Source organism: Artibeus jamaicensis, unplaced genomic scaffold (assembly GCF_021234435.1).
Source record: "Artibeus jamaicensis isolate MK-2021 breed Jamaican fruit bat unplaced genomic scaffold, CSHL_Jam_final scaffold_286, whole genome shotgun sequence".
NCBI classification, from domain to species: domain Eukaryota; kingdom Metazoa; phylum Chordata; class Mammalia; order Chiroptera; family Phyllostomidae; genus Artibeus; species Artibeus jamaicensis.
The window spans coordinates 206702-224332 of NW_026522034.1; the positions used below are offsets into that span (position 1 = coordinate 206702).

The 17631-nt window shown below is 53.5% G+C and overlaps 1 protein-coding gene across 5 annotated transcripts in view; it reads left to right on the forward strand.

The window, feature by feature from the left end:
• Window positions 1–9687: 9687 nt before the first annotated feature.
• FLT4 (fms related receptor tyrosine kinase 4) overlaps window positions 9688–17631 on the forward strand; it is a 38215-nt gene continuing 30271 nt past the window's right edge. For all 5 annotated transcript variants that reach the window (XR_008390014.1, XM_037136383.2, XM_053656847.1 and 2 more), the window contains exon 1: window positions 9688–9791. Coding sequence is in view for 4 of the 5 variants with exons in the window: in XM_037136383.2 (XP_036992278.2) it covers window positions 9725–9791 (67 nt within the window). In the remaining variant the exon portion in view is untranslated. The remainder of the gene's footprint in view (window positions 9792–17631) is intronic.

The following is a 17631-nucleotide window of genomic DNA, read 5'->3' on the forward strand; positions in this document are numbered from 1 at the left end:
ATTCATTCGTTTTTAGAGAGAGAGGGAACAGGTAGGAGAAAGAGTGGGAGAGAAACATCAATGTGTGGTTGCTTCTCCTGTGTCCCCCACTGGGGACCTGGCCTGCAACCCAGGCATGTTCCCTGACTGGAAACCGAACCGGTGACCCTTTGCTTCGCAGGCCCGCGCTCAATCCACTGAGCTACACCAGCCAGAGCTAATTTCTTTAATTATTTTTGAATTATTTTTTGTTATTTCTTGAGCTTACACATACATCTTAACCAATCAGAATCTAACTCATATTTATACTAACTTAATTCCAGTAAACACAAACATTACTACTCTATAGCTGTATTACATTTTCCACTTTCTGTGGTATTATTTTATACATTTTTCATTTACGTTACAAAATAATACACTGTTGTAACTTTACATAACTTTATATATTTTAAAGAAGCTTAGTGCAGAAAGAAGAACAAGTATATAGTTACAATTTTTGCCATATTAGCCTTCTTAATTATCATTTCTGGTTCTCTTCATTTGCTCCTGTGGCTTCCAGGTACCATCTGGAGTCATTTCCTTGGCCCAAAGCAGCTTGCAGCTTTGATCCCATTCTCTCTTTTGTTCTATTATTGCAAAAATATTGCATTTCTATGGTAAAGCCCCAGTAACACAATTATATACATATTGTTTTATACGTTTGTGTTTTATATCTGCTAGAGGTAGAAAGGAAAAGAAATATGCATTTATACTGTCTTTTATAACTACCTTTACTGGTGTTCTTTGTTTTTTCATTATTGGAATTGAATTGTTGTCTGGGATCACTTGCTTCCAGATTGAAGAACTTCCTTTAGTATTTTTTGTGAAGTGGGTTTTCTAGCAACAAATTCTGTTTGGGGGAATGTCTGTTATGCCTTTATTTTTTTTAAAGAAAGTTTTACTGAATATAAGATACTTGGTTGACAATATTTTTCTTTGAACACATTGACAATGTCATTCAAGTACACCCATTGCTTCTGTTGAGAAGATAACTTTTAAGTTAATGAGGTTACCTTGTAGGTGACAAATCACTTTTCTCCAGCCGCTTTAAAGATTTTTGTCTTTGTCTTTCAGCATTTAAAAACAATATTTTTATGTATTTATTTTTAGAAAGAGGGGAAGGGAGGGAGAAAAAAGGGAGGGAAATATTTACATGTGAGAGAAACATCGATTAGTTGCCTCTTGAATGCACCCCCACAGGGGACTGAACTCACAGCCCAGGCATGTGGGCAGACCTGAATTCAACTGGCAACTTTTTGCTTCATGGGACAATGCCCAGCCCTCTGACCCACAGTGGTCAGGGCTGTCTTTCAGCATTTTTACTGGGACATGTCTATTTGTCAGTCTCTTCGTGTTTTTTCCTACTAGTAGTTTATTCAGCTTCTCGAATGTGTAGATTCAAGTTTTTCTCTGTTCTTCACATTATATCATCTTTATTGGTCGATCTTCAAGTTCACTAATTCTTTTCTGTGCTAGTTCAAATATATTGTTAAGCCCACCGTAGTAAATATTTAATCTTAGTTATTATACTTTTCCACTCTAGAATTTCTATTTGATTCTTTTTTAACTTTTCTCCATTTTATTTATGTTTTTATTGGTGTTCAGTTACAGTGGTCCCCATTTTTCCCACATTACCCTCCCCCGCCCTACCCACCCTCCGCCCTTCACATTCAATCCTCCCCTCCCTCCATTGTCTTCGTCTATGGGTCCTTCCTACGTGTTCCATTAGATTCTTTTTGACCATTTCTATTTCTCATTGATATTCTCTAACTAAACATTGTCATCTATCACCTTTAAGTATGAGTTAGTACAGTTCTGTGATGATATTTGTGATTACTTTTCATTAAATCAGACACCTGGTCTTGCTCACAGGAACTTTCTGTTGTCTGTTTTTTTCCCTCCATGTACAGGTCAAACTGCCCTGTTTCTTTGTTTGTATTTTCCTATCTTGTGATTGTTTTGGTTGGAAACTAGACATTTTAGGTAGCGTATTGCAGCGACTCTGGGCACTGGTCTCCACCCTTCAGACTGTTGTTGAGAGTTGTTGTTTGTCCGTGATGGGTTATTTTAGGGATGCCAAGTTCCTCCCGAACTCTGAAGCCAGAGCATCTGCTAGGTGGGTACACCCTGGGGCACTTGTGGTCTGTCGCCCTGGGGTGACAGGGATTTGGGCTTCTTCCCTGGGCTCTTTCCCTGCCCACATCCAGATGTTAAGCTCCATTAATTGCTGACTGATTGCTCTATTGTTTCTAACAATGCCCTGAGGCTTCAGTTGCTGCACAGATTGAGTAAATTAAACGTAGGCTCCTTTACAGGGTAGGTTTTGAGTCACTGTTTGAGATTTGTTCTGGCCCAGGGAGGCCTCTTAGCTGTTTCATTTCCTGGTCTCTCTGGTAAACCAGGGACCCTGTGGTCTAGCTCATATTTCTAATAAATCTACCAGTATCTCCTTTTATTATTTTTCATCACGACATCCATTGTTTTTTCAACATACCCTTAGGCTCGAACATTCTTACTTTCTGTTGAAAATACACTCAGTTCTTTTTGGAAGATCTTCAAAGTGGCCTCTCTCTCCCTCCGGAGGAAAAGTCTCCAACGTGCCTCCAGAGCCGAGAAGCGACAGTGGCACGTATGCCTCGGGGACAAACACCTGCTTCGGGATTTCCCTCCGTGAAACGGGGCAGAACCCGCAGAACTCTCCCTCGCTCGCAACTCCCGGCGGGACCACTGCTTCACAAACGGGCTGGGCGAGGGTGCTCAGGACCCCTGCATTCTCAGTGCGCCACCCCCACTGCAGACCCTCTGCCCTGTGACAGGGGCTGCACAGAAGACAGTAGCCGTCTCCTGGCCACACCCACCCAGCACTTGGTCTCCGTGATGGGCAGCAAAGGGAAGACAGAAATGCCGATGCCCTGCATCTGCTGGGAAGGTGCCCTGGGCGTCCGACTGAGGGTGGTGGCGAGGGCAACTGCGTTTGTAGCCGCACAGTCTGGAGTGCGGTTCCTGCAACACCACTGAGCTCAGGGAGGACAGGGAGGAGGCAGGTTGTGGTTCCTCTGACTCTCGCTGTTCCTACTGAGCTTTGGTAGGTTTTCCTGAATAAATGTTTCTTCATCTTCAGTGTGCCCTTAGGCCCATTTCCAGAAGTTTTAAATGGTTGTTTCAAAATAACGTTTCACCAGTGCCCATATCGCTCCCTGAGCCGTGGTGCCAGAAATGGAGGACCCTGCGGTAGCCCTTTTACTGGGTCCAGCCCCTTGTCTAATGTGTTGCTGATGAAATGTTGAGCGTCGTACCCCTGGTCTCGTTTCCTCCACATGCTCTGTGGTTTCTACTGGGAGATTTTCGGTGGTACCGTAATTTTTAGAAATGTAAGTATTGAATCAGAGCAGAACTGACTATGGGTTGCAAGTAAAAGGATGGTAAGCGATGGAGCACATGAAGGATAAGCCCCAGGAGACTTCGGCTCGCCTAGGACCCCGGGCGCAATAGGAGAGCGATGGGGCTGTCTGGAGAGCGGATGGCCAGTAGGACTGGGACTAGCACCCCCACTGATAGGACGATTATCACATTCTGCTTCTGTATCCCACGTTTGTCACGTAGACAGGAAGACCCCTAATCTATATATTCCCCAAGAATCCTTTGTTCGGGGCTCAGAATTTGGAGACTGACTCCTCTGGGCCCGTGCACATAAAGGAATAAACCTCGTACTCCAGAATCCCTCGGTGTCTGGTCGCCTCATTTCCGCGCAACACACATACATAGTAACCTACAGAAAACTGCTGTGTCTAGAACGACTACCAACCAAGTGGGCTTTAGGCCACAATGTATCACAAGAGATAAAAGTTACAAACACCACATACAACTAAAAGGGCCAATTCAACAGGAAGACGCATCAATCATAAATAGGCATGCCACCAATAATGTTTGATCAAAACACATAAAATTGATGGCAGGAACTTCCAAGTCACAGACAGAAGTAAAGGATGGTGATTATCTTTGGGATCTACCACACTAATAGAAGAGAGAATGTGTAACAACAAAAAATACTTGATTGATCTGTTGGGAAAAAAAAGCACTTTGTTAACCTATGGAAAGCAAATACATAAATACATAATATTATATACTCAAATTACATGAAGCAAAAATTAAAAAAAACTAAAAAGGAACGCTGACAAAGTCAAGTTATAGTTAGAATGCTAACACACCTCTTTCAGGACGACAAAACGTGAGAACAAACACAAGTTAAAGACGCAGGAGATGTGGACAACGTGACTCGCCAGCTTGAGCTGGGCCGTACATAGTGCTACGCTGCTCTCAGTAATTTTTTCAAGTATATTATTTCCAAGTAACATCAGATATTTACCCAGATAGACCATATGCTGAGCCTAAAATCAATTTCAGCGAATTTCATAGAAGTGAACTCACTGAGAATGTACTCTTTAATCACAGGCAAATTAAACCAGAAATCAAGGATAACTAAAAAAAGTCCCCAAATATTTGTAAATTAAACAACATATTTCTAAATAACCCATGGTTCAAAATAGAAATTATACTCAAAATTGGAAAATGCCATGATCTGAATTACAAGAAAATATAGCAAATCAGAACCGTATAACATGTCCTGGCTGGGTAGTTCAGTGGGTTGGAGCAGAATCCCATACACCAAAAGGTTGTGGGTTTGATCCCAGGTTGGGGCACATACGAAAGGCAACTGATCCATGTTTCTCTCTCACACTGATGTTTCTCTCCCTCTTTATCTCTCTCTATCTATCTATCTATCTCTTCCCCTCTCCTCTCTCTCTAAAATTAATAAACTTATCTTTGGGTGAAGACTTCAAAAAAACTACAAAACATTATATAGAGAAATGAAAGGTAAACTAGATAAATGAATTACATAGCATGTCCATGATTAAAAATTGTTAAGATGGTAATTCCACCAAATACATTCAATGTAATTCCAATCAAAGTTCTAGCAGATTTTTCATTTCTGAAAATTACCAAGCTTATTCTAAAGTTAATATAAATGCTGAGGGCCAATAAAAAGTAAGATACTCTGGGGAAAGATGCATGAATGTCAAGGACTCAGATTCCCAAACATTAAAGGTTATTATAACACCATCGTAATTACACCTGTGTGGTACTGGGACAAGAGCAGGCAGGTGGACAAATGGGACATAACAGTCCAGAAACAGAGCCACCCGTCTAAGGTGACAAGGTTTGTGGTAAACGTACCTCGGCGATGCCATGGGAAAAGGCTGGTTATTTCAGTAAACTATACTGTCAATTAAATAGCATGATGAACAACTGAATATTGACACATATCTTACATCGTACACAGAAATTAATTCTAGATAAGTCATTAATCTAACTGTACAAATAGAAAACTAACAGGCTGAGAAAAGAGTGTAGGAAGACACCATTAGGACTCGGGAGGAAGCAGAAACATTTTAGAACAGAGCACAAAAAGGTTGTGCGCAAACAGAAAAGATTACAAAATGGACCACACTGACTAAAAATAATCATTTCCATTTATCAAAGACAGCATCAAAATACTACAGAGACGAGACCCTGAGCAGAGGGTTGTTGCAACGCACATGCCGTCAAAGCGTTTGCACACAGAACACGGTGTGCAGATGGACCACACAGATGGACAGCCACTTAGAAAATAGTGAATATACATATAAATGCAAGTTCGATCAAAGTGACAGCTCTTCATCATGACAAGTTCTCCTGCCTTCCATAAACAGCTAGAAAATTGGACAAATTGTATGAAACTGTGCTTTTCAGATATTGAACAACAAGCCAGGTGATTCCTACGTGTATTCCCACTTCCTGGCTGCGAGTGTCCTACACGGTTTTCAGCTTCCCGGATCTTGCGAAGCATGGTAGACCCGCGGAGTTGAGACCCCAGCTCTCAGAACTAGGAAGGCCAAAGCAGCTGGACTTTTTGTGACAGGCTCGACTGATGCGGAAAAACTCCTTCCTCCAGGACGCGAAAAGGAGGCGCCCGATCTTCTGCGGTGTGAAGCCCGCCTCGCCTCTGGGTGCGTGAGGCCGATTCCAGGGGGCCGGGCAGAGGCCTACGGATGGAGCAATGCCGAGAATTCAGAAAGGGCCAGAAACAACAGTCAACATGGAGAGGCCTTGTTGCTTACCTGCGCAGTCAGCGGAAACCCCAGAATAATGAAGCCTTTGAAGGCACGTACCATGTTTCCACAAAAAAAGCTTTAAAATAAATGGCAAAAGAGACAAGCTGCTGTACAAGTAAGTTAACTCTCGGCCAGACAAGTGTTAGTGCCCTTTGAACGAACATAACAAACCCAGACACTCATCAGTGTGATATTAAAAAGGCCTGATGCCCCACGAAAATTACTGAACATACAAAGAAGCAGGAAAATTTGACAGGAAACCGACAGAAAATCCAGTCAACATAACAAACCCATGAACGAGAGACAATGGAACAGGCAGACCATTACTTTAAAATAATTGTAAATATATTGAAGAATTCAAAAAGAAAACAAGTTAACGAAAGAAGCATAGAAATGGAAGCTATTTAAAAAGATCAAATGGGATCGTGGAGCTAAAAAGTATTTAGCTCCAACATTTTATTGGAAGGGCTTAATAACAGATCTGCAGAAGAAAACCTGCTGATCGATATCTCTCTATCTCGTTCTCTCCCTTCCTCTCTCTCTAAAATCTATGAACATATCCTCGAATGAGGATTTTTTTTTAAATCTGAAGATTTTTATAAAGCTAAAGCAATTAAGGCATGATGTCAGAACAAAAATAGACAACTACACAGAACCCAGAAAATGACCTGACCAGTGTAGGTTTATTACCGCAATTCATGGCCAGCGTGGAACGAGAGAACAGTGTGGAGAGGCCTCTTCATGCACAGTCCTGGGACGATTAGCTATCCTTCCAGGGAAAGCAAGAAACTTGCCTCTTCACAGGACACAGACAGCAATTCCAGGTGCCTGCGGATCCAAATGTCAGACAAAACAGCTAAAATCTGTGAATGATAAAAAATCTGCATGACATCAAGATAAAAATTTCTTTGAAAGGATGCAAGTAGCCCCATCCACAAGGAAAATAACTCATAAGGGTTCTGTATTAAAATTAAGATCTCACCCCCCCCCAAAAAAAAAGAGCAGGATGCCATTAAGAGAACGAAAAGCGAGACTCTGAGTGGGAGAGAGCGCCTGCAGCACGCGGTGTGGCCCAGTGTGTTTCCCGAAGACGGCCTCGCATGCTCTCTGCAGGTGACCTGGCCTCTTCCTTTCCAAGAATTGGACAGCATGTCCCCTGGGCAGGCTGTGACGACTTTGAAATCATGGTCTACAGGAGGCTGGCCCTGGGGGAAGACTGCCAGTGCTGGAAAAGCCGTGAATGGGTTTGCCGGTGGGTCTGCGTCAACCGCCAGCCGTCCATCCCGCTGAGCCCGCAAACAGCCAGCAACAGCTGCAGGAGAGACCCTTGAAAAGAAGGGCCCAGCCTCGAACTCTTCTTGGATTCCTGACTCTCAAAAGTGTGAGCAAACACAAACGCTGCTGTTTTCCACCACCACACTTTGGAGTAATTTGTTACACAGCAATAATAATCAGAACTGGCAAGGACTCACATCCAGAATATGTAAAAGAACTCCTGCCCATCAGTAAGAAAAAGACAATGAGCAGTAGCAAGGAGCAAAAGACCTGAAATCCCAATGGCCAATTATGAAGCGTGCTCAACCCCAACCACAAAATTAATTAATTTTCCTTAATTAATTCCAGTAATTAAGAAAAAGCTACTGAAAACCATAATGAGATGGATACTCCTACAAACCAACGAGAATGACTAAATTTTAAAAGTCAGAATGGACAGTACTGCGTTGGCGAGGACGTGAGGCCCAGGGCACTGGTCCCACTGGAGTGCAAAATGGTGCGAACAATGGGAAAAGAGTTGTCGCTGTCCCCCACGCTGAAGACGCACATTCTGTGACCTACCAGTGGCTCTCCTAGACATGCCCGAGAGCACTGGGCACACACACAGCAACAAACTTGTGAGGGAGTGTTCCCAACAGGGACAGTCGGAAACTGGTCCCCGCCCAAACTTCCACCCATCACAGAGCACAGACACAGTGGGAAACTGACGAGGACAGTGAGCGAAGTACAGGTGGGCACAGTGCTCCGCAAGAATCTTACAAAAGAGCCCACGCAAAAGACTAGGGGGACAAAGGGGAGGGAAAATGGAACAACTGTAATAATATAATAAATAAAATATATTTAAAAATGAAATAAATAAGGTTTAAAAACAAACAAAATATGTACTTTGGGTAATCAAATGACAAAGAAAAGCAGGGGGATGATAAAGCCAAGATTGGGGGCCTGGGGAGGGGTTTGTGATGACAAGGGGGGGCCTCTGATGTTCCAGTGCTGAGCTGTGCCCCTTGGTCTGGGGGCAGACATGCACCTTACATCTATAACACATTCATATATACGTTCCATATGCGTTACACCTCACGAGATTTTGTTTTAATTTTGAAACTAAAAAATATTGGAAGAAAATCAATATATGGGTGAGGAAAAAATCTATTTGGTTTTCTAGTTTCCTCCATTTGTTTATTTCTTTTGTGTTTAGAGAGAGGGGAAGGGAGGGGGAGAGGGAGAGAAACATCCACCTTTGCCTCCTGCACGTCCCCACCCACGTCCCCACCTCCAACCCTGGACCTGACCGGTATCTAACCTGCGACCTTTTCGTTCACAGGCCGGCGCTCAGTCCACTGAGCCACACCAGCCAGGGCAGCCAAGACTTTTTTAAATCATCAAAACTGTCCCCACTGATTAGTGGTTCCAACTTAACAACATACTCAGTTCCTACTTACACTTGAGGGCTGGTCGTGGTCGTTAGCAACACCCTCGTCCTGGTTTTTGGCCAGGACCAGTGAATGGACGGACGGACCGCGGGCAGAGTGTGAATGAAGAAGAATAAAAGTGAGTGCAGGAGGTGCTCATCGTGGTGGGATTCGTTGTAAATAGGAAAATTCTAGCGCTGAAAAGAGAAAGGAAGTCTGCGGGAAGGTTGCCAAGTCAGAGAGTAAAGTGCCACCTGATAAAAGCACTTATGAATGAGCCCAGAGCCCAAGTATTCGAGGGAGACCCGCAGAGGAGCGGTGCCTGCAGGGCAGGACGCAGGTGGGTTGCAGGGGCCTGGACCTCCGTCCACACCACGTGAGGGGCAAGATAAAGTCTGCGGAATGTTCTCAAAGATTTGACTTGTAGCCATTTTTGTCATTGTTATTGCTCCCCGCCCCCGACTTTAAATATAGCACTCACTGACTGAAGAAAATACAGAAAAACACGCGGGGCCACCGTGAATCTAACCTGGCTCGCCGGGCGCTATCCCGTCCGGCTGAAGCGCACGACAAGCGGCTGTGCGTCACCTCCATGCACTGCGCCAAGCGGCCCGGGGTCTCGGGAGCTACGCTTCCCCGGGAGTGAGCGCTCACCAGCCCGCCGCCTGGCGAAGGGGGGGCGGGGCGGCGACGCAGCACCTCTGACCCAGGCAGGGCGCCCCCTCCGCCGGGGCGGAGCTGAGAGGTGCGAGGGGCGTGGCAGGAACCCAGGCCCCGCCCACTGCCCCCCTGCCCCGCCCCGGGCAGCGCTCACACTCAGACCCCGCCGCGGAGGCCACGCAGGTCGGACCCGCGCCTCAGCGGCCGGAGATGCATCGGGGCGCCTCTCTGTGCCTGCTCCTGTGGCTCTGCCTCGGACTGCTCCACGGCGAGCGAGGTGAGCTCTCCGCCCGCCCGGGCGCGCCGCTAGCCACGCGGGGGTTCTCTCTCCCAGCCGACGGGGTGCGGGTGGGAACAGGGCGCCCGCAAGCCTGGGGCACCTGGGGAGACGGGGCGGGGACCAGGGGCGCGGAAACCGCACGGAGCACGACGGGCCAGGCGGGTGCCGGCCGGGATGAGGAAAGGGCGGGCGGGTACTGCAGCCGGGTCAGGGACTGGGCTCCGGCTGTACCGCCGCGTAGGAATAGCGCCCGGTCTCGCCGCACCGTCCGTGCACCAGCCACCCCCTCGCTGGCCCGGCCGCGCTGCATTCTCACTCTGGGTCCTTTGCTTCCCCACTCGCTCCCCCGTGGAGTCCGGGCCCTCGGAGAGCCTCGGGGCGCCCACGACAGCCCCAGGGCGACGAGGCGGCAATCGCCACCGGCTGCAGCCCTGGGTGCGCACTTCCCGACGCCTCCCGTCCGTGCTCGAGGTCGGCCCCCCAGGGGGCGCTCGGGGCAGGCGCCTGTCTACCTTGCCCAGGCCAGGGACGGCGGGCAAGGTTCGGGACCGCTGCAGATAGGCGCGCCCTCGGGAGGATTGTGCGCAAATCCTCCCGAGTGTTGGAAGGATTTGGGGAGAATCCTTCAGTTGGAAGGATTAACTGTTGGAATTTGAGGAGAATCTTGAGTCGGCAACTTGTGAGCGATCAGCAGCGCAGAAGAGGCAAGAGGCCGGCCCTCCCAGTGTCTGGGGGTCTAGGGGTCTTCAAGGCTAAGGATCCTGGCCACAAGGCAGGGACCACCACAGAAGGGTGCTAAGCACAGGAGAAGCTGGGTCCGGTGTGAGGCGGGAGCGGGACCGGAGGTTGCCGTTTAGGGGTTAGAGAGAGCGGAGGTGAGCAGGGGCGGGCGGGTATGACTGGGGGGAGACAGCAGAGGTGAAGCTTCGGCGGGGCGGCGGAGGAGGGATGAGCTGGGGGGCTCTACCCAAGGCCTGGGGACCCTGGAAACCAGACAGACGGTCAGGAGGTGGGCATGGATTCCCAGGGTTGGGGGAGGAGTGCTGGGAGGTCTGAAAGGAGAGCTGGGGTCTCAGCGTTTCAGCGTGGGCCTTAAATACTGCCTTTACATGCTTCGTCTCTTTTAAACCTCACAAGGGAGTGTTAGACCCATTTTTCAGATGGGGACGCATAGACCCACAGCACACATAACATCTCCAAGGTCCCCAGGAGGCCAGAAGTAAAGGAGTGGTAAGCCCAGGTCTTTGGGCTCACAACCTGCATGGGCCTGGCAACGTGGAGGAGAACCTCCAGGGAGGCAGGAGGGGGCATCTGTCCAGACCTCATGGTGGACCAGTCTGAACTGACCCTGCCACCCCGGGTCCTTCCCACGGCCCTGCACCCAGCCCAGGCCCAGACTCTCACAAGCACTCGGTGTGTTTGTTGAGTGACTGAATAAGTGTGGGTGGGGAAGTGAATGGGTCCCTGGTTGGACTGTGGGGGACCCTGCCATGAGGAGACAGACATCTGGCAGGCAGCTGAGTGCAGTGTTTGAGGGAGAGGCTGGGCTGGCGTGCCGAGAGGGAGCCCGGCAAAGGGTCTGGGGTGGGGTGCCCTTCACAGAGGGATCAGAGGGGGAGGTGGGGACCCGCTGCAGAGGCCCCTGTCCTGGTGCCCGGGTGCTGGGGGGCGCTGAGGCCAGTCCTACTGTAAAGAGAGGTGATTCTTATTGAAGACTGTCACGAAGGGAAGGAGAGAGGGTATTAGTGCCCCTGGAGGGGTGGCCCAGGCTGGCTTGGGGTTCAGCTGGTGGGAAGATGCCCACAGAGAGAGGAGGAGACCACCGCTGCCCTCCCTGAGCCCTGTACTTGCCCCACCCACTGCTGGGTGAGGAGGATTCAGCCTGATGGGGGGCAATAGGGCAGAAGCAGACATGCCTGAGCTGAGTGCCAGCGCAGCCAGGGCGGGAGGGGAGGCACTGGCAGGAGAGGGCCCAGGTCTCTGGGGCAGACCCCTCAAAGGTGTGCTGTTGTTCCTGAAGCCAGACCGTTGTCCCAGCCCTTCCCCAAAGGGTTTGCTGTCTGGCCTGGGCCCCTCTCTGCCCCTCCCTGCACCTCAGTTTCCTCAGGAGTGGCCATGAGACAGGCTGGCAAGAGGGGCCATGCTCTGGCTGGACATCATGGCCTGGTGTCTCGGTCCATTTTCAAAAAGCCTCGCCCCGGCAGTGTCCCTGTAGACGGGGCAGGTGGCCCCAAGGGGCTTTGCTGTGGGCTTAGAGAGGCCGTTTGCACCTCTGAACAGTGGGCATTCGGCTCAGGGACAAGCAAGGGAGGCAGGTGACTGCAGGGCAGCTAGCCGCTCTGGCCTGAGGACAGTGGCCCCTGCCTCGGGCTGAGTCACCATTCTCTGCACTGCCCCAGCTCCCCAGCCCTGAGCCCAGGTGTGTGGGATGGGGTGGGGCTGGGGTAGGGAGGCCAGTTGGTACAGGCAGAATGCGGGGCCCGGGCCCACATTACTTGGCACCTGTGGACCACTGACCCCAGCTCAGGGCTCTGGGGAAGCTAGTGCAGGTGCCACTCATGTGCCCACCAGGCCTCTGGGGTCAGTGTGGCTGAGGGGCTCTGCCTCCCCAGAGCACAGTGGTCGAGAGGTGTCACAGGGGACTGTCTGGCCAGCCCCTGGCCATGCCTTCCCCACCCTGCCCCCAAGCAGCGGCCCCCCGACCCAGAGGAGGCAACTGCAGTTCTGTGCAAGGCACAGGCCATGGTGCTCAGGGTGGTCCGGGGGGTGTGGACCTAGGTCCGTCCTGCGGGGATTTCCTGAGTGTCGGACAAGCAGGGACACAGATGTGGCACTGGATGTCTAGCACAGGGACACAAGTGCTCAGTGACCCCAGTGGCCCAGCTGGTGGCTGTGGCTGCACAGGAAGGCAGCAGCACTTCCAGCTGGAGCTTCCTGGAGGGGCCGGCAGACTCCAGGGCAGTGAATTCCAGGCAGAGCCAACAAACCCTCAAAGACCCAGAGGCAGGAAACTCCAGACAGTGCTTGGGGATCTGTGGGTGGCCAGATGCAGCTAGAGTCTGGGGTGAGGGAGGGGGACAAAGCAGGTGGAGACGGCAGGAGCCAGCAGCACATCTGGAAAAGGGAGGCGCTGAGCAGGGAGCCACCTGGCCAGGGTTGATGAAGACATGGCCAGACGCACAGACCAGCTGTGAGCCAGTAGCAAGGAGACGGTGAATGGACCAGGAGATGCACCGTGGGGGGCAGGGGGAGGAGGCAGCAGCAATGTGGGGCAGAGTGGGACCAGGGCCCGTCTCTGGCTTAAGCAGTGGAATGGGCCATGAAGTTGTTTACCGGGTGGGGACCCCAGGAGAAGGACCCAATGTGGGGAAAGGCAAGGTGCTCCCCAGGGGAGGCAGGTCCTCTGGGCAGAGGCGTCCAGCAGGACTTCCCGGGAGACCCCGGCTGGAGCAGTTCAGCCAGATAAGGAAAGAGGAAAATTGGGAGCACTTGAATAGGATGGGACTGAGGTGAATCAGGAACCCGGGGCAATTAAGGGAAGTCTTAGCCGTGAGGGGAAGTTTTTCTCTAGGTCTGCCTTCCACCCATCCTGCTGTCCTCTGGGTGTTACCCTCCCGGTGGCGGACTGCTTTCCACCCAGGCCCAGCCTCTGCCCCGCAGCCCTCTGGGATGCCCCTGGGAGAGGAGAGCAGGTGGGGAGAAGGGCCCAGGGAGCTATTCGCACTCTCTGCATCGACCCCTGAGCAAGACCCTGCCCACATGTCCGGCGGCAGCCAGGGATTCCTGAGTTTCGAGCCTTTTCAGACGCTGGCTTCCTCTGGGATCTTGGTTTTCCGGTCACACCGAAGGCACAAGTCTGGGGGAGGAAGGTGCAGGTCTGCACCGTGGGGAGGCTGCAGCCCGGCGGGCAGACACCAGGCACTCCCTGCCCCAGGCCAGGCTGGGCGTGGGTGGCCCCTCCGGCAGGCTCAGGCCAGGGTGATGAGTGGGGGAGCCCCGCCACGTGGCCAGCGAGGTCAGCAGGGGTTCATGGGAAAGGACTTGTCGGCCACAGAAGAGGACATCCTGCCTGTATTTCCCTCTTCCTGTGGCAGGAGCCCACGGCCCCGATTTAGCAGCTCGAGGGGCCACCTCTGAGCCAGCTGGGCTGTGTGATAACACCGCCAGTCCTGACCCCCGGCAGGCGGGGCAAGTGCCCCGCACAGCTGGCTGCACCCTGGGCCGTGTTGCACGGGGGACTGAGCATCAGCCAGGGCTCCCTCCTGCCCGCTTCCCCATCCTTCCCGAGGTACTCAGACCATCCCCGCTGCCACACAGCCTCGACACCACTCCCTACTTCCCGCAGCTGCCAGGGTGCTGCCCCAGGGCGGACTCTCTAAAGCGGAGACCTGAGCCTTCAGCGGCCCCTGGGTGATCAGCACCAGCTTCCTGGACCGGCACTGGAGGTCCTCATGCTGGAGTCCCCAGGGCATCCCAGCCCCATGTCCACCTACCCTGCGCCTGCCGCACACCCCAGCCCCACCCAGCACACTCCACATCTGCGCTGCCCTCCACCCTGCCCTCCCGAGGCTGTGCAGAACTCCGGGCAGGGGCCCACTGGGGATGGGGGTGGAGGTGGGGAGCTTCATTCCCACCGCTGTGCTCCCGGGGAGCCTGGATTCCAGGTGTTAGGGTGAGCTCGGGGGAAGCTCTTGTCTTCACTCAACGGGGAACACTCTGCTCTGAGCTACCCTAAACTTCACCCGAGGCAGAGTCGTTTGCGTTGAGCGGCGCGGGCGGTCAGGCACATGGGCAGGCGCGCACACCCACTGTCGGGGATCCAGCCGCCCCTGTTCACAGTGGTTCATCAGGTTGCTTTACACAGTGGTGCGTGAAGGTTTCGACCTCACGGCACAGGCTCCTTGTGCCTGTCTGGAGAGTGAGAAGTTAAGGCCAGAGGGTGAATTGGCTCACTCGGGTCTAGCGCAGCTTGACTGGTCCCAGGTGGCATGGGGGCCAAGAGGGGGCAGGCACGCCAGCGGTTGTCCACATTTCCTGGGGAAGCTCCAGAGAGGTGGGCATGTGGGATCCTAAATTACTGACAACCTAGGGGACGTTTTCACCTTGGTGTCCCAGAGGTCCTTCCCGAGGTCACGCCCCACAGGTGCATCGCCATCTCCCAGGTCTACCCCTGGCCAGCCCCAGACACCCACACCTCCATCCCTCACCTCCACACCTGCCCACACGCCGGGTGCCGTCTCTAGACCCCAGATCCTCAGAGCCCGTGGGGGGGAGCAGGCGCAGGGGAGCCCCACGCCAGGCGGACACTGCGAGGGGCCCTCCGGGTCTCATATGAAGGATCTGCTGTGCGCAGTGAGCCAGCCCCTGCCTCGGGCTGCGGGCTGTGGGCATGTGGGAGGGGGGATGGGCCCGCAGGAGGTGACCTCAGCTCGCAGTTCCAGGGCTGGTAGAGGCACCAAGCAGGTGGCAGGTAGCAAAGCTGGCTGGAGGGTCAGGGGAGAGGCTCAGAATCTGCCCCTAAAAGCTGGGGAAACAGGGAATGGTTTTCAGCAGGAGAAGGATCTAGAATGATCCCCTGACCACTGGACGAAGTTTCCGCCAGTGGGGAGACACTGGTGTGTTGAGTCAGAAGAGAGTGGGGAGGCCTGGAGGGAGGCTGCAGAGGCGTGGCTGTGGTGTCCGGAGTGGCCAGGGCCCTGGGGGACAGAGGGCTCGGCCAGAGTGGCAGGGGAGGGGAGGGCGGGCCTGGCACTCCTGACACCCTTCGTCTGTGTCGCTGGACCTGAGAGTGGACGTGACCTGGTGACCAGCTGGCCATGAGAGACAAGGGGAGTCGGGGCGCCCGGCGTGTGTCTGCCACTAGGACGGCGAACATCACGGGTGGGAAAGCAGCGTCTCCAGGCGTGTGGGAGGCAGGAGAGCCCCTGGTCTAAGGCTCTTACATCCCGTGAACTGCAGAAACCCAGCCGACGCAGCCCTGCGTGGAGCACGCCCCCAGGGGTCGTCTCTGACTAGGGAGTTAATCTCGCATCTTAGAGTTCTCACCTGCAGAACGGCAAGAACGCTGTGCCCTTGGGGTGGGGGGGGTGGGGGGCGTTACGGGTCCCAGGAGCGCTACGCACACGGCGGGCTAGTCGGCAGAAAGTGCTAAACACATGTCCACTGTCACTGCCATGACCGGATGCATCGGAGTGAGCAGAGTTGGGGGTCAAAGTGCACGAGCGTTGTTTTTTTTTAATTATTCCTGTGAGGCCTGTTTGCCCACATCCTCGCCAACACTGGGGATCCTCCATCCTTCTCACATTGCTCATCCGGGGCCAGGGCACGTGGCCGTGTGCGCCCCATGGCACTGGCTGTCCTCTCGAGGGGGCGGGGGGGGGTTGGTCCGGTCAAGGTCCGAGGCCTGGGGAGCACCCAGCGGGAGACATCTGGGGCGCAGGGCCTCCCAGGACTGGAGCTCAGCAGAGCTGCCAGGAACAGTGGGGCCTTCAGAGGTGGCCTTGAAAGCCCTGGGGGCTGGGCCACTTCCAGGAGGAGGAAGGCCATGGGTGGGCAGAGCTGGACCCCGAACGCAGGGAGCTAGCCAAGGGCCTGAGGCTGGGCCTGCGAGCGGGGCCATCTTCTGTGGCCTCAGAGCCCCACACCACACTCCACCTGTTCTGTCTGCCTTACGGCCCAAGCTCTCCTACATTCTGGCCTTTGCACCCTCTGTCCTGGGTCCCCTCCTCCTGGGCCGGCAAACTCCTACTCAATCTACAAAGCCCACGTAAGCTTAGATGAGCGCCCCTCCCACTAGGAAGGCTTTCTGTGGGGACCCCCCCACCTCCAATCTGTGACCGCAGCACAGGGTCACAGTGAGATGCGGCGGCTGCTGCGACAGGAATGGCAGGCAGCGGGCAGCGCCGCAGGGGGGCCCAGAGTGCAGGGCCGCTGACGGTGTTCTCCCAGTGGTTCCCGGTGTGCTGCTCTGGTGTCTGTGGTCTGTGGTCCCCAGCAATTCGACACATTGATGGACAATTCACTTTTCACAAGTGGGAAAGTGGGGGCTGGGAGGAAGTGACTTGCCCGCTTGCCCGAGTCCACACGGCCAGACAGTAGCACTGTGGTCCAGCAGCCAGGTTCGGGGCCCCTCCTGCCCAGCCGTCTCCATCCTGCAGAGCTGGGGGTGGGGGTACCGATGGCCTCTTGACCCTCAGCCTTCATCGCTGCAGGCACGGAGGCGGCCAGCCAGGTGGCGGGCCTCCAGGACAGAGCAGCCCTGCGTATGAGAGCCCCCACCCCACCCTGAACTGATACAAAGACCTCCAGCCCAGCCCCGCGTGGCCAGCTGCCCCCAGGGCCACTCTCTCACCTCTCCCCCGTCTGCAGTTTCCGCCTGACCCTGGCAGCCTCTGTCCTCCTGGGCACAGATGCTAAGGAGAGTGGTCCCATGCTACCGCCACCCTCTGCCAGGGCAAGGAGGGGGCCCTCTGAGGTCACAGACCATCCTGACGTCATTGCTGGGCAGCCCTCCCGGACCTGGGGACAGAGACATAGGCTGTTGACATCCTGACCCCTGGGAGCAGCCCAGTGACATGCACAGCCCCACCCTGTGGGGTGGGCGAAGGCCCCGGAGGGAGACAGGGAGTGACGATCACAGCCTTCGGTCCTGGGCACACTGCACAGACCCTGGCGCAGGAATAGCAGTTGTCAGGGGGCAGGGAAGGGCAGGGGACACAGCATGAGCCTGGCCGGGAGGTGGGCCAGGGCCTGGTGGGCTCTGCAGATGGACGGTAGGTGAGGTTGGTGAGTTGGGAGGTGCAGCTGTCCAGGAGGGCAGGTGCTTTGGGGATGGGCT